The sequence below is a fragment of the Jaculus jaculus genome, chromosome 9 (genome assembly GCF_020740685.1).
Source record: "Jaculus jaculus isolate mJacJac1 chromosome 9, mJacJac1.mat.Y.cur, whole genome shotgun sequence".
In the NCBI taxonomy this organism is placed as follows: domain Eukaryota; kingdom Metazoa; phylum Chordata; class Mammalia; order Rodentia; family Dipodidae; genus Jaculus; species Jaculus jaculus.
In genome coordinates this window covers 113979761-114004741 of record NC_059110.1, presented here as the reverse complement: position 1 = coordinate 114004741, position 24981 = coordinate 113979761, and the positions used below count along the sequence as shown (strand labels likewise).

General features: G+C 52.0%; 2 protein-coding genes across 3 annotated transcripts; one reads left to right on the top strand and one right to left on the bottom strand.

The window, feature by feature from the left end:
• The first annotated feature begins 745 nt into the window (after window positions 1–745).
• On the top strand, window positions 746–10120 carry Nt5c3b (5'-nucleotidase, cytosolic IIIB). 2 transcript variants are annotated; one of them, XM_045158687.1, is made up of 9 exons: window positions 755–788; window positions 943–1041; window positions 1556–1625; window positions 1726–1772; window positions 4283–4368; window positions 5626–5715; window positions 5948–6110; window positions 7554–7754; window positions 9627–10120. In XM_045158687.1, exons 1-9 carry the CDS (start codon window positions 777–779, stop codon window positions 9759–9761), a joined length of 903 nt encoding a protein of 300 aa, XP_045014622.1. In that variant the 5' UTR covers window positions 755–776; the 3' UTR covers window positions 9762–10120. The 2 variants fall into 2 exon arrangements, with proteins under 2 accessions (XP_045014623.1, XP_045014622.1); XM_045158688.1 differs by lacking the exon at window positions 943–1041 and having other exon boundaries at window positions 746–788.
• A 4485-nt stretch (window positions 10121–14605) lies between these two features.
• Window positions 14606–23796, bottom strand: Fkbp10 (FKBP prolyl isomerase 10). The gene is made up of 10 exons (XM_004655387.3): window positions 23345–23796; window positions 19192–19337; window positions 18718–18907; window positions 18459–18604; window positions 17961–18150; window positions 17726–17871; window positions 17004–17196; window positions 16167–16309; window positions 15733–15896; window positions 14606–15484 (listed from the first exon to the last, which is right to left on the bottom strand). Exons 1-10 carry the CDS (start codon window positions 23578–23580, stop codon window positions 15299–15301), a joined length of 1740 nt encoding a protein of 579 aa, XP_004655444.1. The 5' UTR covers window positions 23581–23796; the 3' UTR covers window positions 14606–15298.
• Between the last annotated feature and the right edge of the window lie 1185 nt (window positions 23797–24981).

Genomic DNA, 24981 nt, shown 5'->3' with positions numbered 1-24981 from the left:
ACTGAGGATGAAACCCATGCAGCAGGCACTCACTCCTGGGAAGCATTTAGTCCAACCTTTAATTCCAACACTTGGTAGGAGGGTCACCATGAGTTTGAGGCCAGCCTGGGTTAGAGTGAGACCTTGCCTCAAAAAAACAAAATTCTGAGATTACATAATGAATTCCAGGTCAGCCTGAGTTAGAGTGAGACCCTACCTCAACACCTCCTCCCCCCCCCAAAAAAAAAAAAAAAACAGGGCTGGAGGAATAGCCCAGCTGTTAAGGCACTTGCCTACAAAGCCTAAGGAACCAGGTTCGATCCCCCAGGACCCACATAAGCCAGATGCACAAAGTGGCACACGTGTCTGGAGTTCCTTTGCGGGGTGGCTAAAAGGCCCTGGAGCGCTCATTCCCTCTCTCTCTTAAAAACAATAAATAAATAAATAAATAAATAAGTAACTTTTACAAAAGGTGGCCGGGTGTGGCGGTATACGTCTTTAATCCCAGCAGAGGTAGGAGGATCTCCACGAGTTCGAGGCCAGCCCGAGACTACCCATAGTAAATTCCGGGTCCGCCTGGGTGACAGGACGGCCCTCACACCTGGCGGCCCCACCCCTTGCCGTCCTGACTCCAGAACCGGTTCCTGCGGACGGACCGTAAGCCCGGGCAGCGCCAGCTCGGAGGCGGCCCGCCGCTCCCCGCCCCGCCCCGCCCGGGCAGCGCGCGACGACGCCTGCGCAGTGCGGCGCGGGGGCGGGCGCGGGTCTGGGCGCCGGCGGCCCGGCCACCCGGCGCGATGGCGGAGGAGGTGAGTCCCGGGCGCGGGGCGCTTCCTGCACGCCACGGGCCCGGTCCCGCGGCGCCCGGGGTGGCGGCGGGGGTGGGGTGGGGAGTCCACCCTGGGCCTTGGGTGGTCCCGGCGCGGCCCCGAGGCTCAGCGGTTCTCTCCGGCCTCACGACAGGTGAGCAGCCTGCTGAAGGCCACGGTCCGGATGCGGCAGCCCGGGCGCGTGCGGGAGATCGTGGGCGCCCTCCGCAGGGGCGGGGCCGACCGGCTACAGGTACCGGGCTGGGCGAGGGGAGACTGCCGTGCCCTGGCCTGGCCTGGCCTGGCCTGGGTGGCCGGGAGGACGTCCACCCAGCGGCCTTCCCGCCCGCCCTGCTGGGGATTGCTGGCAAGCCTTTTAGCGCGGGAAACGGCCAGAGGGGGGAAGTGGTGTGGCGGAGAGGCGAGCCTGCCGATCGATCGATCGGTTGCAAAGTTTTCCAAAGACGATCCTCCTGCCGCTCAGGATCCTGAGCCCCCTCGCTTCCCCAGGTTAGAGTGCTCCCCAGGAAGTTGAAGATGGGGAGACCCATCAGTTGGAAGCACCGTAGGCAGTATCTCAGGCACAGGCTGGGAAGGACAGCGCTGGACGTTATCTCACACACTCGGGGCGCTGGGCTTTGCTCAGGGTCAGCACGCGCAGTAACAGCATCACTCCTTCCCCGTCTTTCCCTACCCCCAGCCCTGAGGGATTTGCTTAGGCTCACCCCAGGCTGAGGCAGGACCACGGTTCCCTTTTTGTCTCCTAGGTGATTTCTGATTTTGACATGACCTTAAGCAGGTTTGCTTATAATGGACAGCGATGCCCTTCTTCCCACAGTAAGTCACATTCTAAAATTTTTTCGTGCCTGGCTCCACAAGATGAGAGCTTCTAAGGAGGGGGGGGCTGGCAAGTAAAAGGAGTTTTGTGTTTTCTCAGATATTCTGGATCACAGCAAGATCATCAGTGAGGAATGTCGCAAAGAGGTAGGTCACTCCCCTTTGCTCAGAAATGGTTATGGTGTGTTTCTGTGCTAGAACCAAAGATCCCAGTACAGAGATCTTAAGAAAGTTCATTCCTTAAGTGTGTGTGTGTGTGTGTGTGTGTGTGTGTGTGGGCGAGGGGAGGTCTGTAATCCCAGCTCCTAGGAAGCCTCAGGCAGGCGGGTCACAAGTTCAAGACCTCGTCTGGGCTCAAGAACAGCCTGTGCAATCTAGTGAGATCATGTTTTTCAAGTAAAATGAAAGAGATTGACAGGCGTGGTGGTGCACGCCTTTAATCGCAGCACTCAGGAGACAGAGGTAGGAGGATTGCCGTGAGTTTGAAGCCACCCTGAGCCTCTGTAGTGAATTTCAGGTCAGTCTGGGCTAGAGTGAGAACCTACCTTGAAACAAACAAACAAGTAAAAGGGTTGGAGAGATGACTTAGTGGTTAAGGAGTTGTCTGTGAAGCTTAAATACCCATGTCCTATTCCCTAGTACCCATGTAAGCAGGACCTAGATTCTATTCCCCAGTAACCATGTAAGCCAGGTGTACCAGGTGGCGCATGTGTCTGGAGTTCATTTGCAGTGGCTAGAGGTCCTGGCATGCCCATTGGCTCTCTCTCTATCTCCCTCTTTCTTTCTCTGTCTCTATCAAATAAATAAAAATAGGAGCTGGAAAGATGGCTTAGCGGTTAAGACATTTGCCTGTAAAGCCAAAGGATCCTGGTTTGACTCCCCAGGATCCACATAAGCCAGATGCACAAGGGGACGCATGCATCTGGAATTCGTTTGCAGTGGCTGGAGGTCCTGGCATGCCCATTCTCTCTCCCCCTCTCAAATAAATAAATAAGTATAATAAAATGTAAAATAAAGGGCTGGGAATACAGCTCAATATGCTTACCTAACATACATGAGGCCCTGGTTAATTTTTTTTTTTTTTTTTCCGAGGTAGGGTCTCTCTCTAGCTCAGGCTGACCTGGAATTCACTATGTAGTCTCAGGGTGGCCTCAAACTCATGGTGATCCTCTTATTACTGCCTCCCGAGTACTGGAATTAAAGGTGTGCTCCCCTGTGCCCTTGTGGCTGAAGGCCCTTCTCAGTGGGATTGGGATTATGGTAGATCTAATCTTAATACATGGGGACAGTTTTTCCTTATTGTCTGGGACATACGATAATTGATGGTTGGGATAGGAATATTATGCTTATTGGTAACTATGGCGTTTGCAAGAGACTTGAATGTTCTTGAACAATCCTGTGCTCCAAAGGTTAGATAGAAGTGTTATAGAGCCAGGCACTGTGGTGCATTCATTTAATCCCAGCACTTGGGAGGCAGGGGCAGGTGGACCACATAGTGAATTCCTGGTCAGTCTGGGTTAGAGTGAGACCCTACCTCAAAAAACAAAAACAAAAAAGTAAATAAAAATGGAATTGTTTATATTACTGTCTCCGTGTAACAAACAGGAAACAGGTCCTTGGAGAGAGGTTGAGCAACTTATCCTGGGGTCATACAGTTGAGTCGTAGATCTTGGTTTTGCATAGATCTGATTATGTCACTTCTTCCCACTATGTTGTACTATGTCTTGGTAATATAACTTTCTTGATAAGGCAACAAACATGGAGAAAGTTCTGAGTTAATGTTAACACCTTTGCAGAAGATGTATACAAATACTGTGAAGCCAGCCCTAGCCTTTTGCTACTCTGCTTTTTACCTTGCTGTAGGCGCCTGCCACCGATGCCCCTTCTCAGTGCGGACCTATGGGGCACAGCCATGCTTGTACAGGCTGCTCAGCCCGTTTCTATAAATCACTGTCATTTCGTTCCACTTCATCACTGCACACTAAAATGGTCTGCTGATGGTCTGTCATGTTGGTTGATCCTTCTGCTGCTCTGGGGTATTTTGTTTTGTTTCAAGACAGTCTCATGAAGCTAAGGCTGGCCTTGAATTTCTGGTCCACTTGCCTCCACCTCCAGACTGTTGGGATTACAGGCATGCACCACCACATCCAGTCTTTTTTTGTTTGTTTTTCGAGGTAGGGTCTCACTCTAGCTCAGGCTGATCTGGAGTCTGAGGGTGGCCCTAGAATTGATGGTGATCCTCCTGCCTCTGCCACCCAGTGCTGGGATTAAAGGCGTGTGCCACCACGCCGGATTTTTTTTTTTTTTTTTTTAGGTAGGGTCTTGTCCTAGCCCAAGATGGCTCTTTTTTTTTTTTTTTGTAATTTATTTGCAAGGAGAGAAAGAGAGACTGAGAATGAATAGGGAGACCAGGGCCTTTAGCTGCTGCAAAGAAACTCCAGATAAATGTACCATTTTGTGAATCTGGCTTCATGTTGAAATTGGGGAATTGAACCAGGGTTGTTAGGTTTTGCAGGCAGGCGCCTTGACTGCTGAACCAACCATCTCTCCATCCCTGAAGCTGCACTTTTGAGGTGGTTTTTCTCTGAGATACAGGACTTGAACTGGGGAAAATGTGATGTAAACTAGTGGCTTTTCTCCTTATGTGGCTGTCCCAGCTCTCAGCGCTCCTTCGCTACTATTACCCCATTGAGATCGACCCCCAGCGAACCGTCCAGGAGAAGTTGCCTCATATGGTGGAATGGTAAGTACTGCTCGTGAAAGAGGCCCGTGAGTGATGATGAAGTGGGCTGGGACGGGTGAAGCCCTCCGGAGCGTCAGTGAGTTGGCAGGCTCCCTCTCTGAAGATGCTGTTGCCCCAGCCGTGAGGACAAACATCTCTGCTCTCTGCTGTTACTAGAGTGGAGGCCCTCAGAGACGCCTCAGAATGAGTTAGAAACACTTTGGTCTAGCTGGGTGTGGTGGCTCGTGTCCTTAATCCCAGCACTCAGTTGAGGGAAGAAGATTATCATGAGGTGAAGGCCAGCCTGAGCTATAGAGTGAGTTCCCAGTCATCCTAAGCTAAAGTGAAAGCCTGCCTCCAAAACACAAAAACAAAAGCAACAACAAAAAAAACAAAAACAAAAACAGGGGTTTGGAGTGATGGCTCAGAGGTTAAAGGCACTTGCTTGTAAACCCTGACAGCTCTGGTTTGATTCCCAAGCACCCACGTAAAGCCAGGTGCACAAAGTGGCACATATAATCTGGAGTTTGTTTATAGTGGCAAGAGGCCCAGATGTGCCTATTCTCTTTCTCTGTCTCTCTCTCTCTCTCTCTCTCTCAAAAAATAAAAATAAAATCTTTAAAAAAAAAAAATTGACATGGTGGCACACACCTTTAATCTCAGCACTTGGGAGGCAGAGGTAGGAGTTCAAGGCCACCCTGAGACTACATAGTGAATTCCAGGTCAGCCTGGGCTAAGGTGAGACCCTACCTTGGGGGATAAAGAACAGCGGAAGGGAGGAAGAGCTTTGACCTCCTAAACTCTTGTCTCCCTTTTCTTGTCTTCTAAAAATGCTTTCTCGTCTTCTTCTTTTTGAAAGTTAACAGTGTTTTCGTAGCACTCCTCAGTTGAATAGAAGTATAGCCCTCTTGTTTATTTTTTATTATTTGAGAGCGACAGAAAAAGAAAGAGACAGAGAGAGAGAGAGAATGGGCGGGTCGGGGCCTCCAGCCACTGCAAAGGAACTCCAGACGCATTGCGCCCCCTTGTGCATTTATTTGGCTAACTTGGGTCCTGGGGAATCCAGCCTCGAACTGGGGTCCTTAGGCTTCAGAGGCAAGCACTTAACCGCTAAGCCATCTCTCCAGCCTGCTTTCTCGTCTTCTAAAACGGGCAGAGTCTTACAGGCATAGCTCTATGGAAAAGGATGTGTTCCCCGCCCCAGTTGGGCTGACAGAGGGGACATGGAAAAGGCACTTGACTTCTAGGGGTGAGGGGAGTTTGCATTCTCTGCCACAGGTGGACAAAAGCGCACAACCTCCTGTGTCAGCAGAGGATTTCGAAGTTCCAGATCGCGCAGGTGGTCAGAGAGTCCGCTGCCATGCTCAGGTGAGCGCGCTTACCTCGGGAAACCCTTCCACCAGACCAGTCTAAACTGCTTTGCGGGTTAGGGTGAGGCTCCCTGGCAAGGTACTCCAGGCGTTGCAAAAGGCTAGGGAGATGGCTCATTAGATAAAGCACTTGCCCTGCAAGGTTGAGTAACTGAGGTCAGATCCCCAGAGCCCAGTCTGAGCGTTGTAATTTCAGCGTGCCATGTCAGAATCGTTGCCTCTCTTTGCAGGGAAGGATATAAGACATTCTTCGACACGCTCTACCATAACGGCATTCCTCTTTTCATCTTTTCTGCGGGCATTGGTGATGTCCTGGAAGAAATCATCCGACAGATGAAAGTTCTGCACCCCAACATCCACATCGTGTCTAACTACATGGACTTCACTGAAGATGTGAGCCACATCTCGCTGGGCTGGGAAGGGAGGAAGGAGAGGCTCGCGGGCCCTGGGGTGGGCCTCCTTCCCTCTCCTCCTTTGAGATAGGGTCTTGCTGTGTTGCCCAGGCTGGCTTCTGCCTCAGTCTCCCAAGTAGTTGGGACTACAGATGTGTGCCACGGAACTCGGCTTCATAGGTTTCTTTCAGAGGATCTTCTCTTTGGTATGTGGCCAACAGGCAGCTGCCCGTCACTGGGTCCTGGTTCATGGGTCAGCAAGGCCCTGTGTCACTGTCCTGGGTCATGTACCAAATATCTCTTACTTTGGCTTGCTTATCTAGAGCTAGGGGCAGGCTACTCCCACACTCACATTTTCACTTTTTCCTTTCAAAACCAATGCAAGGTTGCTTGTGGCTTAGGGTGTGGCCTGCTGCTGAGTGTTGACAAACATATAACTTGAATAGCACCCCCCCAGTATGGGGGGGGTATATAATCCACCATGTGTGAATAGTAGGCAAATGTTCTGCCACTGAGCTATACTCCAGCCTTATTCAATAGGCTTTTTTTTTTTTTCAAGGTAGGGTCTCACTATAGCCCAGGCTGACCTGGAATTCACTATGTAGTTTCAGGTCAGGGTGCCCTTGAACTCATGGGATCCTCCTACCTCTGCCTCCCAAGTGCTGGGATTAAAAGTGTGTACCACCACACCCAGCTCAATAGGTTTTTTTTGTTGTTGTTGTTCTGTTTTGTTTTATTTTTTGAGGTAAAGTCCTTCTTTGGTCCAGGCTGACCTGGAATTCCACTACGTAGTTTCAAGGTGGCCTTGAACTCACAGCAATCCTCCTACCCTTTGCCACCAAGTCCTGGGACTAAAGGTATGCACCACCACACCTGGCCTTAGCTTAGTTTTTTTCTTTCTTTCTTTCTTTTTTTTTTTTTCTCTAGGTAGGGTCTCACTGTAGCCCAGGCTTACCTGGAATTCACTATGTAGTCTCAGGGTGGCCTTGACCTCACAGCGATCCTTCTACCTCTGCCTCCCGAGTGCTGGGATTAAAGACATGCGCCACCACGCCCGGCACAGTTTTTTAATATTTTTATTTATTTGAAAGCAGAGAGCAATGGGCACCCCTCCACACACACTCACAAATGAAGTTTAAATTATTTTTAGATTACCAGTATATATAATATATATTTAGGCTTTTGTGAGCCTGCTCTCCCTGTTGTGTCTATCCTCAACTTTTCCGTCACAGCCCAAAATGCGGTCACAGGTGTGAACAGGTGAGGCTGGCTGGGTTCCACAAGCAAGCTAAACCTGGCCCGCCAGCCCTGTCTTGCCTGCTCCTAGTCATGGCTGCAGTGAAGCTGTGGCTTTGGAGGCGCCCTGTCCCCTGTGACAGACAGCAGAGATTGCACTACAAAGGTCCCTGTAGCCCGCTGTCTATCTCTTGTCTTGATAATTTAGGGTTTTCTACGGGGATTTAAGGGCCAGCTCATCCACACCTACAACAAGAACAGCTCTGTGTGTGAGAACTCCGGCTACTTTGACAAGCTTCAGGGCAAAACCAACATCATCCTGCTTGGAGACTCCATAGGGGACCTCACTATGGCAGACGGGGTTCCTGGGGTGCAGAACATTCTCAAGATTGGCTTCCTTAATGACAAGGTAGGTGGGGACTGGGCCTTCCTGTCTTTGTGGTTTATTTCTTTCTTCTTTTTTTTTTTTTTTTGTGACCTGTTACTAACAAATGCATTTGAACACCTTCTGTGTGTCAGAGTCTGTGGAAGCATTAAGGCTCCAGAGGTAGGACACGATCCCTGTTGTGGTTTGGGTTTGTGGTGCAGTGCTGGTGACGGGACCCAGGGCCTGATCTTGACTGCTGGGCGATGTCCCCAGTCCCCGGCTTCTCTTTGAGCACGTCATCTCACAGGGAAAGAGGGAGATCACCAGCAGTGACTCGTCCGCCTCTCATCCTCCAGCCTCCCTGTATGGCTGTGAAGTCAGCATGCATCACGCCCACTTCTGTCCACACCCACAGACCTTAGCTTATTTCACCCTTACAACCAACCCCCTTAGCAATGATTATGATTCCTTTTCTTTCTTTCTTTTTTTTTTTTTTTTTCCCTTTTTCGGTTTTTCGAGATAGGGCCTCACTCTAGCTCAGGCTGACCTGGAATTCACTCTGTAGTCTGTAGTCTCAGGATAGCCTTGAACTCACGGTGATCCTCCTCCCTCTGCCTCCCCAGTGCTGGGATTAAAGGCATGCATCATGATTCCTTTTCTTAATTTTGTTTTTTGGTTTTTCGAGGTAGGGTCTCACTGTAGCCCAGGCTGACCTGGAATTCACTATGTAGTCTCAGGGTGGCCTTGAACTCTTTTTAAACCGGGTCTCTAGCCACTGCAGATGAACTCTAGATGCATGTGCCCCCCTTGTACATCTGGCTTATGTGGGTCCTGGGGAATCAAACCTGTATCCTTGATGGCTTTGTAGGCAAGTGCCCTAAGCCACCTCTCCAGCACCCCATCTCTTTTTTTTTGTTTTGTTTTGTTTTTGAGGTAGGGCTTTGCTGTGTAGCTCAGGCTGACCTGGAATTCATTAAGTAGCCCTAGGCTGGCCTCAAACTTGCAGTAATCACCCTACCTCTGTCTCCTGAGTGCTAGGACTAAAGGTGTGCACCACTCTGCCCAGCCCAGCTATTTTTTTTTTTTCCAAATGTGTCTATGTTCACATATATGAGAAGGCTGGTCCAATGGTAGTGGGTTATTAGTTCTAACATTAGTGTCGCATATATGAGTGCACATGTGTATGCACAAGTGTGTGCCTGTGTGTGGAAGCCAGAGGGCAATTTGGGGTGTTGTCCTTAGGACTGTTGTTCACTTCCTTTGAGACAGGACCTCTCATTGGCCTGGAGCTCACCAATTAGGCTGGCTTGGCTTGACAAAGATCCTCCTGTCCCTGTCTCTTCAGTGCTAGGGTTACAGGTGCTTACTATGATGCCCAGCATTTTTTCTGGGTACTGGGATTGAACGCAGCAGTTTACTGACCAAGGTATCTCCTCAGTTCTTGGGTTTTATTTTTATTTTTTCGAGGTAGAGTTTTGCTGTAGCCCAGGCTGACTGGGCTATGTAATCTCAGAGTGACCTTGTACTCACGGCGATCCTCCTACCTCTGCCTCCCGAGTGCTGGGACTAAAGGTGTGCACCACCACACCTAGCTCCTGGATTTTAATTTAATTTTAATCTTTGTTTTTTGTTTTGATTTCCGAGGTAGGGTCTCACTCTAGCTCAGGCTGTCCTGGAATTCACTATGTAGTCTCAGGGTGGCCTCGAACTCACAGTGGTCCTCCTACCTCTGCCTCCCAAGTGCTAGGATTAAAGGTGTGTGCCACCACGCCTGGCACTTTAAATCTTTTTAGCACTGGCCAAGAACTAATTGTGGTCTGAAGGGCGGGTCCCTGTAACCATGAGCTCCAGGAGAGCTGAAGAGTAAGAGAGCCAGGGAAGGGCGTTTGGGGACTGGCGGTCTTGTCCTGGCAGGTGGAGGAGCGGCGGGAGCACTACATGGACTCCTATGACGTCGTGCTGGAGAAGGATGAGACCCTGGACGTAGTCAACGGGCTGCTGCAGCACATCCTGCACCAGGGGGAGCGCAAGGAGCTGCAGGGCTCCTGAGCACGCAGGCTGGGGCCCGCTGGGGCGAGGACGTGGCATGCCACGAGGTCTTTCTGCTGCGTGAGCACAGAGAAAATTCCAGAGCAGCTAAGAGCCACTGGACCCTTCCTTGCCCTGCCCCATCCTCCTCCCGTGGCCTTTTCCAATTCCCCGAGGCTTGAGGGAGGCCCTGCCCTGTGGGAGGGCAGCAGGCATGACTCCAAGTGAGCCGGGGACCACAGCGAGGTAGCCCTGGGGTTCTTTCTAAGAAAGGTTTTATTTTGGTCTGAGAATATAGCTCAAGTGTAAAGCTTTGGGTTCCATCCCCAGCAGTACAAAAAGGGAAAGGGAAAATAAAAGGAATCTGTGTATCAGACAAATACAGTGTATGAAACATGGAAAATGAAAAAAATGGCTGGTTTGATGGAGGGGCAGGGGAAGCTGAACCTCTTCCCTCAGGACACAGAAACCTCGAGGAAGCCTCTGACACTCTATAGAGCCAAGTCTGAGTACCACAGTGATTCTTTTGTGTGTGTGTGTGTGAGAGAGAGAGAGAGAGAGAGAGAGAGAGAGGGAGAGAAAGGGTTTATTTTGGCTTACAGACTCAAGGGGAAGCTCCGTGATGGCAAGGGAAAACACTGGCATGAGCAGAAGGTGAACATCACCTCGCTAACAGCAGGTGGACAACAGCAACAGGAGACTGATCCACACCTTGTTTTGTTTTTCGAGGTAGGGTCTCGCTCTAGCCCAGGCTGCCCTGAAATTCACTGTGTAGTCTCAGGCTGGCCTTGAACTCACAGCAATCTTACTACTTCTGCTTCCCAAGTTCTGGGATTAAAGGTGTGTGCCACCATTTTTTAATCTTTTTATTACTTTTTATGAGAGAGAGAGAGAACATCGGCACACCAGGGTTTCCAGCCAATGTAGTTGGACTCCAGATGCCACCTGTGCCCATGTGTGACCTTGTGTGCTGTGTCATCTTGTGTGTCTAGCTTACATGGGATCTGGAGAGTAGAACATGAGTCCTTAGGCTTTGCAGGCAAGTGCTTTAACTGCTAAGCCATCGCCAGCCCCACAGTGAATTCTTACAGAAACCCATCTGCACTAACAGCCTGACTGTGTCTGCTGATCAAGGAGGGAGGATGGGCTTGGGAGGGATCCTGACCTGGAATGGAATGACATAATTCTGGTATAGCCATCAAACTTGAAATTTAGTTTAGTTGGAATAACCTTATCTGACACCTCCTCCCGCCCTTTTTTGGGGGAGGGATTTGTGGTAAGTTCTCATTCTAGCCCAGGCTGATTATGTAGTCTCAGGGTGTGATTCGAATGCACAGTTATTCTCCTACCTCTGTCTCTGGAGTGTTGGGATTAAAGGCGTGCTCCACCTCACCCACCTCCGGTGAGCCTTTTGAGTGTGACTTTTCCTTTGTGTCCTTGGCTCTTCTCCTGTTTTCTTTTTAATTATTTAAAAAATTTATTTATTTATTTATTTATTTGAGAGAGAGAAAGGGCACACCAGGGCCTCCAGCCACTGCAAATGAACTCCAGACGCGTGCGCCTCCTTGTGCACCTGGCTTATGTGGGTCCTGCGGAATCAAACCAGGGTCCTTTGGCTTTGCAGGCAAATGCCTTAACTGCTAAGGAGATGTATTCCTTTCCTGTGTCCTCTTAGAGAAAGTCATTCCTGCACCCTTCTGTTGACATTGGCTCTCAGGAGTGGTGTTTACTTGCAGGTCTGAGAGGAGAGGTAACCCTGGGAGGGGTGGCTGACCTGGGTGCTGGCGTGTGCACATAGATTCCTGTCGTTTCATTCTCAACAGTGATCCCGCAAGTGGGTGGCGTCCCTCACGTGTACAGGTGGCCCAGACAAGAAGAATAACTTGCCTACTTCCATAGCTAGGAGCCAGAACCAGAATCTGAGTTCTTCTGACCAAAATCTATGCCTCCTGTGCACCCAGCTCCATTTCTTTGAATTGGTCAATCTCTGGCAAGAGAGGGAAGGCTGCTGTCGGGGAAGGAAAAGGGGTGCTATTGCAGCTTCATTTTGAGGCTGTCTACATTTGGGGGGAAATTTCAACTGAGTCCAGAGCCACTGAGGGCCCTCAGTAGCGATCTGGAGGCTTTGGAACCAGGAAGTGTCAGTCCCTGACCTTAGGCAGTGGTTATGTCTAAAGATCCTGGGTGTGTTTGCTTTTCATTACTGTAACAAAATACCCTGGTGAGCCTTGCCTGGTGACTCACCTCTTTTCACTTGAGAGGTTGAGGTAGGATGGTGAGCTTGAGGTCAGTTTGTTTTATAGAGTGAGATCCAGGTCAGCCTGGGCTAGAGTAAGACCCTATTTTAAAAAAAAAAAAAAAAAAAAAAAAAAAAGCAAAAACCTGAGGTAAGGTGGGCATGGAAGCACACACCTTTAATCCCAGCACTCGGGAGGCAGAGGTAGGAGGATCACTGTGAGTTCGAGGCCACCCTGAGACTACAGAGTGAATTCCAGGTCCACCTGAGCTAGAGCGAGATCCTACCTTGAAAAACAAAAAAACTTAAAAGGGAAAAGGTTTATATTGTCCCACAGTTTTGGTGGTATCAGTCATGACCAGTTAGTTGCCCCCATAGCTGTGAGATAGCCAGGCAAAAAGAGACAGAAGAGGCCAGGTCCCCACAGTCCGCTTTAAAGGCACACCACAGTGGCACCCACCTCCTAAAGGTTCCAGCACCTTCCAGCGACACCATGGATAGGGGACTGAGTTTTTAACACCTGGGCCTTAGGGTGAACATTCCAGATCCAAACCGTCGTACTGGGCAAGAACCAGTGCTTATGGGGGCCACCTTGAAATGTGAGCTTGGCCCTGCCATTTTCTCTGAAGTCCCCACCCCGTCCATCATGCTGGGCAGAGTAACGAGGGCAGGTGGCCTGGCTGGCGGCTGAAGAAAGTCTCCGAGTCTGGAGAATTGGTCGATCTCTGGCAAGAGAGGGAAGGCGGCTGGTGGGGAGGGAAGGTGGGACTATTGCTTTATTGAGAATAAAGTGTGGGTGAAAAGGTGTAACCTGGCCTGAGTGGTTAGGTTTGGTCTTTGGGGGTTCTTTTTCTTTTCTTTTTTTTTTCAAGGTAGGGTTTCACTCTGGCCCAAGCTGTCCTGGAATTCACTATGTAGTCTCAGGGTGGCCTTGAACTCCCAGTGATCCTCCTACCTCTGCCTCTGGAGTGCTGGGATTAAAGGTGTGTGCCACCACGTCTGGCTAAGTTTTTTTTTTTTTTTTTTAATTAATTAATTTATTTGAGAGAGAGACAGAAAGAGATTGGGCACACCAGGACCTTCAGCCCCTGCAAATGAACTCCAGACGCATGCATCTTGTGCATCTGGCTTATGTGGGTCCTGGGGAATCAAACCTGAGTCCTTTGGCTTTGCAGGCAAGTGCCTTGACCACTACGCCATCTGTCCAGCCCTGGTCTTTGAGTTTTGTAAGGTGTATCTGAGGTCAGGGACTTTCACATTCGACAGGAACAATGAATGTAGGGACAAGGATCCTTTCTGTCCATGTCTGTCCTGCAGGCCTTTTCTCTTTGGATATCCACTCTCAGGAGCCCTGAGCTCCTCGTAGGCCCTGGGGAACGAAGGAGCTCTCTCTGAAACAAGGTCTTGAGCTAGCGATGCCATGGCAACAGCCTGGCTTGTCTCTTCACCTCCCCTCTATAGCTTTTAAAATTTTTTTGTAATTAACAACTTCCATAATTGTAAATGATATCCCTTAGTAGCTCCCTCCCTCCACTTTCCCCTTTGAAACTCCACTCTATCATATCCCCTCTGCCTCTCAATCAGTCTCTTTAAAAAAAAAAATTTTTTTTATTCTTTTGGTTTTTCGAGGTAGGGTCTCACTCTGGTCAAGGCTGGCCTGGAATTAACTATGTAGTCTCAAGGTGGCCTTGAACTCTCGGCAATCCTCCTACCTCTGCCTCCTGAGTGCTGGGATTAAAGGCATGCACCCCCATGCCCGGCTTGTCTCTTGTTTTGATGTCATCATCTTTTCCTCCTATTATGATAGTCTTGTGTAGGTAGTGTCAGGCACTGTGAGGCCATGGATATCCAGACCATTTTGTGTTTGGAGGAGCACGTTGTAAGGAGTCCTACCCTTTGGCTCTTACATTCTTTCCGTCACCTCTTCCACAATGGACCCTGAGCCTTGGAAGGTGTGGTAGAGATACTGCAGTGCTGAACACGCCTCTGTTACTTCTCAGCACTGTGATGCCTTCTGAGTCATCCCAAGGTCACTGCCATCTGAAAAGAGAAAGTTCTCTAATGAAAAAGTGAAAGTAGCATTAATATATAGGTATGAGCATTAAGAGAAGTGCTTACTGGGCAGTTTGGTGACCATAATATATTCATTTAGCCAGATAGCAGCAGACATTACACCCCTAGGGCTCATGACTACCCCTGTTGTAGGTTTTCAGTATCAGAGATGTATTCCCTCCCATCGAGCAGGCCTCCAGTCAAATTAGAGGGCAGTTGGTCTCCCCCATAACAGACATGCCACTATTGCACCCGTTGGCTCATTTGGCCTGCTTGGCCAAATATAAGGCTTGCAGTGTCCACTGTGTAGTATCTTCACTGGTGATTTCTCTCTCCCCCATTGAGCTGCATGCAGTGTGGCTTTTTCCAGCTTTCTGTCAGTTGGTCTACATGGAGGAGGTTTTCAGCTCAGCTCCAGCAGGATTTCTCAGTGACCTTGCAGCCCAAGTATGTGGAGTCTTCAGCAATAGGCGCTTACCATCTATTCCTGGTTGTCTCTTCTTTCTGTACCAATCTTTTGTTTCAAAGTCTTCTCCCCCCAGTAGCCCCAACCCCTTAAAGACCACCTCGTGAAACCTCGGGTTTAACATTTTATTGACACAAAAAAGAAAGGGACTGGACACCAGTTTAGCCTTTTGGTGCCCATGGCTTCACCCACCTCCCTCCCTCCCCTTAGCCCACATCAGCACCAAATGCAGATTTCCACAGCCCGAAGGCCCAGCCTGAGCAGCCTTTCCTTAAGATAAAGAGCCCTGTTTGGGGATGACAGGCACACACTAGCTAGCCCTGGCCTCCAGTGGCTCCCAGGAGGAGGCAGGTGGGAGGGAGGAGGGTGGAGCCCTGCAGAGCTGAGGCTGGAGGTGGGGGGCTCCCTGCTCCCATTCCAGCCCCGGGGAGCTGCCATCTTGGAGGAGTAGTGGGGTGGTGGAGAGCAGTACAAGTCACTGGCAAGTTTGGGGAAATGAGGGGTGGGGAGCTCTGTCTTTGCTAAGAATCTAATGATCAGGGTGTGGGGCCAGCAATGACCCTTGACAACCCCTGATGGCCACTGTCCCCAAGTTTGCAACTTGGGCTTGTGGCTGGAGGAGAAAAGGGGCTCAGAAGTCGGTGCTATGGCTGGTGACCCACAGCTGGCGGGAGAGCCTGAGCTGTCTCCTGACCCTCGGCTTCCCAGAGTTGTCACTGCCCAGAGGACGGAGCTGTTGGCAGGCCAGTCCCGCTGCCACTGTCCCCCGCCGAGGACGTTTTTGTGTGAGGCCAGAGCCCGGATCTAGAGCTCCTCATGCACCCGCTCCTGGTCCTCGTCAGACTTCAGCTTGAGTTCCTCCGCCGTGATCCTGCCGTCCCGGTTGCGGTCTTGGTTCTGGAACATGTCGCTGATGGTTCTTTCAGGGTCCTGCCCGGGCATGAGGCGGCCTTTGCCCTCGCTCACTTGAGCCTTGATGAAGGATGCGAACTGGCGGGGGAGGGGCACCGGGTCAGCGTGAGCCGCCGTGGACGTGGCTCGGGGAAGGCTCCCCCCAAGTGGAGGCCTGCATTTCCCGCCCAGCCCCACCGCCCCCCTTCCCTCGCAGGGCCCCGGAAGGAGGAAGAGGTGCATGCACAGGGGGGCGTGGGCCGGCGGTGAGGGTGTGTGGCTGAGCACAGGGCCAATGGGAAGGCGGGAGCCGCGTGGACACAAGTGCGCCTGAGCTCCTGACCCACCTCCTCCGGGGGGATCTCCCCATCCTTGTTGAGATCCATGTCTTCAAACAGGCTGGAGGGCGGGTCATCGTGCCACACAAACAGGTAGCCCGAGGGCAGGCCGTCCTCCCGGGACACCAACTCCACCTCAAACAACAGCACAGCGCTGCCAGGGACGCCTCGTGCTGGAAAGACAGAGGAGATGGGAGAGAAGGGTCCCGTTAATGGAAGCCTGCAGGACAGCGTTAACACTCGTGACCCCGGCGCTCCCCACAGCCTCTGCGGTGTGCTTCTCCAGTCCACAGGCCTGTTCCCACTCATGATGCTGAAGAAGGGAGGGGGTGGTGTTTCCAGAGCCATACTGAAGGTTCCCTGGATCCGATCCACTAGCCATCAGGGCCTGAGACTGAGACAGGTAAGGGCGAAACAGTGGAACCCAGGTCATGGTCCCTCACCTCCGCTCTCCCCATGCGCCAGGTGTGGGGGTACGATGAGCTGCCGCCTCTCGCCCACACACATGCCCTGCAAGCCCCTGTCCAGGCCTTCAATCACCTTGTTGGCTCCCAGGGTGGCCTCCTGAGGAGCCTCGTAGTCGTGGCTGTGGGAGAACAGATGCCTAAATCAGCACCAATCCTTGTCCCAAGCCAGAACAAGCCCCAATTTATATATATCGAGGTAGGGTCTCCCTCTAGTCCAGGCTGACCTGGAATTAGCCTTGAACTCTCAGTGATCCTCCTACCTCTGCCTCCCAAGTGCTGGGATTAAAGGTGTGCACCACCGTGCTCAGCCCAATTAAATATTGTATTTATTTATTGGAGAGACAGACAGAGTAGGTGTGCCAGAGCCTCCAAACACTGTAAACAAACTCCAGACGCATACACCACCCTGTGCATGTGGCTTTATGTGGGTACTGGGGAACCAAACTTGGGTCCTTATGCTTTGCAGGCAAGCGCCTGAAACATTGAGCCATCTCTCCATGCCCCAAGCATGGACTCAATTAGAGTCGATCCTCCTGGTGCCCACCCACCAGCAGAGTGCATTAGCCCAGGGGTGTAGACATGAGGACCTCAGAGTTTCCTCATCAGCCTGAAACAGCAGCAGCTCCCCACTTCCCATCGCCACCCCACCCTCTCCCTTCCATTCACATGTCTTGTGTTCTGTGGCTCATTGGGATGGGGGACTTACAGAGCAGGAGACTCAAGGGTCCAGAGAGGAGAGCTAGAGCCTGCATGTTTTTAGAGGGCTGCCCGTGTCTGCACCCACCCACCTGCCCAGCCCTGCCCTGGACCCACGAGGAGAAGAGCCTGGTGCCATCTAGCAGAGAGCAGTTGTAGTGGTAGCGAATGAAGTCCCCCAGCTTGGACGTCTCATTGCACGCCTCGGACGGCCGGGACAGCGTCTTGATTTCCACGGGGTCCTCAGGGTTATGGAAGTCGATGACGTGCACGTCAAAGATGAGCACAGCCGAGCCAGGGATTTTGTCTCCTGAGGAAGGTTAGGGGTGTGGGTCAACTCAGGGCTCTGGGATGGGGCTTGTTGTCTTTATGGGACCCGAACCGGGAACCCCCTTCCCCCACCAGGTTCAGATGGGTACAAGATAGCATGTCCCAGAATCAGGCTTTCCCACATCCTGCTGTTGAGGTGAGGCTGCAGGGAGGCAAGGAAAAGACCTTTTCCAGTGGTCACCTTGCAATGCCCAGTAACATCTGCACTGACAGGTATCAGGTCCACTACACAAATGAGATGCTTGAGGTTCCCAGAACCTCCAGTCCAGCCGCTGCTCTGTTCTTCCATAATGACCCTGGGCCCTCAAACCTGAGCGCTGGCTGCCCTTCTCCTCTAGGGGAGGGGGAATGGAGCCTACCCTTGAAGAAGAGGATGGAGTCTACGGCCAGAATCTAGTGGGTGGCTGGGATAAACAATGCGTATTGGAGATGAGGGGAGCAATAGAGGCTGCAATCCCAGGAGACAAGTTCAGAAGAAGGTGATGGGGTGGCCTGGGGACCAACCCTACCCGTTCCGTTCTCCCCGTAGGCCAGGTGAGGGGGCACGGTGATCCTCCGGCGTTCCCCGATGCATGCGCCCTGCAGTCCCTGGTCCATCCCGGGTATGATGTAACCCTGCCCGACGTAGGTATTGTAGGTGTGGTTGCGAGAGTAGCTGCAATACAGGGAAGGGGTTCAGAGAAAGTCCAAGTGGCCCCTCTCCTCCCAAAAGCAGCTACTGCCCCCCCTCAGGACGCCCCTGACCTGGAATCAAAGAGGGTGCCGTCCATCAGGGAGCCATTGTAGTGGTAACGCATGAAGTCGCCAGCTGCAGCTCTCCGGACACAGCCTGGGGGAACCTCCAGGGTCTCCAGCTGGACCGTGTCCTTCGGGTTGTGGACATCAATCAGTAGGACATGGAAGACCAGGGAGGCCTGAGGGGGGATCACAGTCCCTGGAGAGGGCATAGGGCTTGAACCATACAAGTGGGGAGCAGACCGAGGCTCAGCAAGGAGCCCCGTGCAGACATACCTACTCTGCTCTCCTGTCTTCTTCCCGGGGAGGCCTGGAGCTAAATCGTCCCCAGAGCTCCCAGCAGGCCATACTGGGGCCATTGTGAGAATCTGAACAAAGCAGGCCTCTCTAGAACAGATTCGTCTACTTGCCTCCTTGGCTGGATGCGACATACAACCCGAATGACTCTATGTGGAGCCCCGACTTGCCCTCTTCCAGGGAATACTCCCATGTCCGTGTCTCGCTTACCATAACCTTTCTCGCCGTAGGCCAGAAAGGGAGGAATAATGATCTTCCTTCTCTCACCAGGACACATGCCCAGCAGCCCCTGGTCCATGCCCTTGATCAGCCAACCAGAGCCGATGTAGGTGTCGTAAGTGCCATCTCTACTGTAGCTGCACGGAATGAAGCAGAGGTCGTCGGATTGGAAGTGGGACAGGCAGGATGGGCCCGGGCTGTCCCTTCCTTAGCCGCGGTTCCCCGCCCTCAAGGCCCCCTGGGTGCCTACCTGCTGTCGAAGGAGGTGCCGTCCAGCAGAGTGCCGTTGTAGTGGTAGCGCACGAAGTCGCCGTTCTGAACCATGCGAGGGCAGTGGGGTGGACGGAGCAGGATGCTCACCTGCACCTTGTCTGCCTTGTTCCACACATCCAGCAGGACCACGTCAAAGTAGAGGGTGGAATCCGGGGGAATGAGCCCCGCTGCGGGGGTGCAGCACTGGCTAAGTTTGCAGCCACTTGGGGGTGACGGAAGTCCGAGACCCCTCCCCTCCCCAACTGCCACTGCGCCTTTCCCCAGCAGCTCCTTTCATTCCTAGCCAGGCTGTGATTGCACCCAGGGAGGGTAGATGCAAACCGGGCCACGAGATGGCATGCACAGTGAGCCTGGACAAGTTGCTCAGTGTCTCTGGGCTTCAGCTTTCTAACACTGGCATCCCTGGTCCCGCCTGCCCGGCCCGCCCCATGCCTGTGCCCAGCTTCCTCACCCAAACCGATGCTGCCGTAGCCCAGGTGAGGAGGCACGATGAGGCGGCGCCGCTCGTTGACGCACATGCCCATGAGGCCTCGGTCCATGCCCGTGATGAGGCGGCCCACACCCACCACGATGGCCACCAAGGTTTTGCGGTCATAGCTAGGAGAGGGAGGGGACTAGTGAGCATGGACGCAGCCTCAGAGCAGTGTCATACATGGACAGGTACACACACACACACACACACACACACACACAGTCTTCTCCCAAGTCACAGTGTACACACAGGAGCCTCGTTCCCCCAAATCTCGCTCTTGGGCTGGCATTGATCCCCAGAAGAAAGTCATTAAGGAGGCCACAGGCTTGCGTTCCCCTGGGATGCTGGTGGAGTGGGGCACAGAGGCCTGTCTGCTACTTATTGACTTTACTTATTTATTTATTTGAGAGAGTCAGAGAGAGAGAGAGAATGGGCACGCCAGGGCCTCCAGACACTGCAAACGAACTCCAGACACATGCACCACCTTGTGCATCTGGCTTATGTGGACCCTGGGGAATCGAACTGAGGTCCTTAAGCTTTGCAGGCAAATGCCTTAACTGCTAAGCCATCCCTCAAGCCTCTGTCTGCTCCTTTTCTGGAGTGTGTGTGTGTGTGTGCCATGGTGCACCTGTGGAGGTCAGGGACAACTTCCAGAGTGGGTCCTCGCCTTCCACCTTCTTTGAAACAGTCTCTCCATTAGCTAGGCTAGCTGGCCATCCAGGTTCCAAGCAATTCTGTCTCTGCTTACACATGGTCATAAAAAGAATTGGACCTGGATGTGGTGGCGCACACCTTTAATCCCAGCACTCGGGAGGCAGAGGTAGGAGGATGGCCATGAGTTCAGGGCCACACTGAGGTTACATACTGAATTCCAGGTCAGCCTGGGTTAGAGTGAGACCCTACCTTGAAAAACCAAAAAAAAAAAAAAAAAAAGTTTTCTAAACTCAACGTTATTTATGTATCTATTTAGGAGAAGGAGAGGGTATGAGAGTATGGACACACCAAGACCTCTTGTTGCTGCAAAGCAAATTCCAGACACTTTGTGTGCCTGGCTTTATGTGGTTAACCGAACCCAGGCCATCAGACCTTGCAAGCAAGTGCCTTTAACCACTGACTCATCTCTCTAGCTCCTAAGCTCAGCGCGTATTGGCTAGGCCCCAGCCAGTCTCCAGGAGTCCCCATCAAGTAAGACACTCCCAGCTCCCAGCCACTCCCCAACTCCTAACCATCAAGGGCACCGGGCTGTACTTCCAGCTGCTGCCTATTCTCACGTTGCCCACATGGCGGGTTTTATGTTGGTCTTCATTTTTCAAAGTGCTGTTACAAAGACCTAAGATGTACTTGGATTTTCTATGCTTTAACAGCACCAAGGGCTCATGGTTCTGCCTACAGTGCAGGCTCTCATACAGTGAGGCCTGCAGGCACTGTGGAAGCCCTTCCTTTGCATCAGCACCAGCCTTGGAAAGTAGGTGTTGTTCCTGTCCCTAGGTTTCAGACAAGTGGAAGACAAAAGTCAAGCTGAGGACATGGTTCAGTAAGTACAATGCTTGCCTTAAAAGCGTGAGGAGGAGGCTGGAGAGATGGCTTTGCGCTTAAGGCGTTTGCCTGCAAAGCCAAAGGACCCTGGTTTGATTCCCCAGGACCCACATAAGCTAGGTGCACAAGGGGCGCATGCATCTAGAGTTCGTTTGCAGTAGCTGGAAGCCCTGGCTGGCCCATTCTTTCTCTCTCTGCCTCTTTCCCTCTCTCAAATAAATAAATAAAAATAAAAATAAAAATATTTTTAAAACAACATGAGGATCCAGGAGTGGTGGCACATGCCCTTTAATCCCAGCACTCGGGAAGCAGAGGTAGGAGGATCACTGTGAGTTTGAAGCCAGCCTGGGACTACAGAGTGAGTTCCAGGTCAGCTTGGGCTAGAGTAAGATCCTACCTCAACACCCCCCCACACACAAAAAGTAAATAAAAAGAGACAAAATTCCTTCCTCTGTCATAGACTAGATTTTGGGGGAGATTTTTTTTTATTTGACAGAGAAAGAGGGGTTGAGAGAGAGAGAAAGAGAATGGGCGCACCAGAGCCTCCAGCCACTGCAAACAAACTGCAGATGTGTGTGCCCCCTTGTGTATCTGGCTTATGTGCGTCCTAGAGAATCGATCCAGGGTCCTTTGGCTCTGAAGGCAAATGCCTTAAGTACTAAGCCATCCCTCAAGCCCCTGGGAGGAGCCTTTTAAAAATGTATTTATTTATTTAAGAAAGCGAAGCGAGAGAGAAAGAGGGAGGGAGAGAGAGAATGGGCACATCAGAACCTCTTACTGCTGCAAACTCCAGATGCACATGCCATTTTGTGCATCTGGTTTATATGAGTACTGGGGAATTGAACCGAGGCTGACAGGCTTTGCAAACAAGCACCTTTATCCACTGAACCATCTCCTCAGTTCCACAGACAAGGTTTGAAACACAGTATTACACTCTAGAAATTTGTTTGTTTGTTTTTTGAGGTAGGGTCTCACTCTGGCTCAGGCTGACCTGGAATTAACTATGTAGTCTTAGGCTGGCCTTGAACTCATGGCAATCCTCCTTCCTTTGCCTCCTGAGTGCTGGGATTGAAGGCATGAGCCACCACACCCAGCTAGAATTTTTTAAAAAATATTTCTCTTTTATTTTTAGAGAGAGAATTGGCCTACCCAGGCCTTAGCCACTGCATCGAACTCCAGACACTTGCGCCACCTAGTGGGCATATGTGGCCTTGTGCTTGCCTCATCTTTGTGCATCTGGCTTACTTCTGGGATCTGGAGAGATGAACATGGGTCCTTAAGCTTCGCAGGCAAGCGCCTTAACCACTAAGTCATTTCTCCAGCCCTATTTATTTATTTTTAAGAAAGAGAGAGAAAGAGACATGAGAGAGAGAAGGAGAGAATGGGCACGTAAGGGCCTTTAGCCACTGCAAATGAACTCCAGACGCATGCACCCCTTGTGCATCTGGCTTATGTGGGTCCTGGGAAATCAAACCTGGGTCCTTTGTCTTTGCAAGCAAGTGCCTTAACTGCTAAGCCATTTCGGCAGCCCTAGAATTTTTTTTTTAAGGTAAGGTCTCACTCTAGCCCAGGCTGACCTGGAGTTCACTATGTAGTCTCAGGCTAGCCTCAAACTCACAGTGATCAGTCCTTCTACCTTGTCCTCCCAAGTGCTAGGAATAAAGGCATGAGCCATCGTGCCCAGCTAGAAATGGTATTCTTGTCCATTAGACTGCCTACTTCCAAAGTAACAACCACTAATTGCCTGTTGGCTGATGGCCCTTCTCTGTGATGTAGATTTCTAGTGCGATGATGCCTAAAGTTCACCTTGCAGTCTGGCAGGAGGCTGGAGCAGGCTTGTTCAACCCTCACCCGCTGAGGTGGATTTGCCTAGCTGACCAAAGGCCTGAACCATGTCAGAAATCTGTCAAGCTCAAGGCGGACAAGGCCGTCCTGGTATGTTGGCTGCTAGAGCTAAAATGGAGTCGCTGGAGGTTCAGGAGGCCCCAAAGGGGAGGCATGTAAACCTTATGAGGTGCCCAAAATGTCATGCTGGACCATGCGACACGTAGACAGCTGGCCACAGCACCAGATATGCCCTACCCCCTAATTATAATGCCCACCGGCTTAAGGCCGACCTCTGCTGCTATAGGCTCCCACTCCTTGAAGGCGATTCCCTCTTCCCTAGCCACTAAAGCACAGGAAACTAGGGGCGGAACCAGGCAGGGAGCCAGGGCAGGAAGAAAGGCAGGTGGTCCCAAGATTCATGCAGCAGGCCCTCCCTCCAACACCGTGCATGAGTAACCCCCCCCAGGCCTTTAAATACAGCAATGGTAGGTTAAACTCGACTATCAAGTATTTTGGGAGACTGAGAGTTTGTGTGAAAGAAACTGTGGTCCTCTGGGAGGCAAAGGTTTGGAACTGAGGGTATAGGGTGTCTGAGAACATCCTTGGAGCCTCCATCCCACCTCCGGGTGCTGCTTGGGCCTAAGGGAGTATGAATTGAGTCTTGCCATGCAGAGTTTTAAAAAGGGCAACAGAAGAAATCCGGGTCCCAGAAGTTAAGAGTTCAGGCAAAAGGGAGATGGACGAGTCTAGGAGTTACCCAACTGCTTACCTGGAGTCAAACTTCTTCCCATCCTCGAAAGTGCCATTGTAGTGGTAGCGCACAAAATCCCCCATCTGCACTTCGCGGGGACAGAGCCTGGGGATGTGGTATCTCTCGATGACCACGTCTTCCAGGGGGGCTCCGGCAGGGCTGGCGCGGCCCAGACCCCTCTCCAAGGCCTGCAGCAGCCATAGCAGCAAGGAAAGCCTGCGGAGGGTGTGGCTGGAGGACCCTGTGGGGAACATGGTGCTCAGCGCGAGGACCGGGACGCAGGCAGTGAGGCCAGCGACAGCCAGCGGGCAACCTCCTTCCCCCACCTCTGAGAGCTGACTCCCCCTCTTCCTGTCCTCCTTCCCTACCCCCGCCCCGGCTGGTCCACGTGGAATGGGGGCTGGGGAGACTGTGCTGTCCGGGGCGGGTGCTGGTTATGGAGTGCAAGGAGGAGGAGGGGGCAAGGCTGAGCGTTTATGGACTCCCAGGAATCTCCCACAAAGATCTCCGGGCGCCCCCCCCCCCCTCCCCCCGATCTCCATATCTCCACCGAGGCTAAGACCTGGGGCCTGGACGGGAGGGAGGTTCGGGAAAGATGAGACGTATGAGTGGACTTCCAAAAAGAAAAAGAAAGTTGCACGTCTCTTTCCAGAGCCCCTGGGTCCTAAAGCCGGGCGAAGGCGTTCCTTGCTTCTTTCCCTGGTACACGAAATCTAGGCCCCTGCAGGCGGGGTGGTGATGCCAGGCCCCGAATCCGAGGGATATTTCGGGGTTTCCGCCACCCCAACTCTCCCGCAAAAGGGGCCTCTCTAAGGGAAAGGCAGCTTTATCCCGCAAAAGCCGGTCTGCAAGAAGGACTTCGTGTGACCCAGGGTGGTGGTGTCCCCTGTCAGGTGTGCAGGGTCAAACCAGGTGTGTGCCTCCCGGCCCGTCGCGGCACAACGGGCACGTGGGTGACAGAGCCAGCTAGACCGTAGGTCTAGAGGGTCAAGAAGAGATACTAAGGGGTGAGGGTGAACTGAGCAGAATCTTCCCGCTTTTTAAAAAATATTTAAAAATATTTTATTTTTGTTTATTTGAGACAGAGAAAGACGGGGGTTGGGGGGAAAGAAAATGTGCACACCAGGGTTTCCCAATCATTGCAAAGGCACTCCAGATGCCTGCGCCCCCCCTTGTGCATCTGGCTTACGTGGGTCCTGGGGAATCGAACCGAGTTCCTTTGGCTTTGCAGGCGCAAACGCCTTAACCGCTAAGCCATCTCTCCAGCCCTCTTTTTAAATATTTTAATTTATTTATTTATTAGCAAGCGAGCAAGAGGCTGAGAGAGAGAGGGGGGGAGAAAGAGAGAGACAAGAGACAGAGAGGATGAATGGGCGTGCCAGGGCCTCCAGCCCCTGCGAACGAACCACCGAGCCATCGCTACAGCGGGTCTCCCACGGCTTCACGGTAAAGGGGATCCGCGGGGCGTAGGCGGGTCTTTCCAGACTCTTCCCTCCGCGGCTGGCAGCGGAGCCCCGCCCACTTCCCCGAGGGGCGGACCCCAGGGCCAGAAAAGTCTGGCGCACGTAGCGGATTCGGGCATCACCGGATGAAAGACGAGAGAGAGCGAGACAGAGAGAGAGAGAGAGAGAGCGAGAGAGAGAGCGAGACAGAGA

What these genes read in the sequence shown, in the direction of transcription:
- Nt5c3b (XM_045158687.1), top strand. An exon ending in GCGATGCCCTTCTTCCCACA is followed by an intron (nt 1,626 to 1,725) that starts GTAAGTCACATT and finishes GTGTTTTCTCAG; the next exon opens with ATATTCTGGATCACAGCAAG. An exon ending in ACATGGACTTCACTGAAGAT is followed by an intron (nt 6,111 to 7,553) that starts GTGAGCCACATC and finishes TTGATAATTTAG; the next exon opens with GGTTTTCTACGGGGATTTAA.
- Fkbp10 (XM_004655387.3), bottom strand. Translation starts at nt 23,580, where the DNA reads ATGTTCCCCACAGGGTCCTCCAGCCACACCCTCCGCAGGCTTTCCTTG. An exon ending in GGGAAGAAGTTTGACTCCAG is followed by an intron (nt 19,338 to 23,344) that starts GTAAGCAGTTGG and finishes TCCCTCTCCTAG; the next exon opens with CTATGACCGCAAAACCTTGG. An exon ending in CTACGGGGAGAACGGAACGG is followed by an intron (nt 17,197 to 17,725) that starts GTAGGGTTGGTC and finishes AACCTTCCTCAG; the next exon opens with GAGACAAAATCCCTGGCTCG.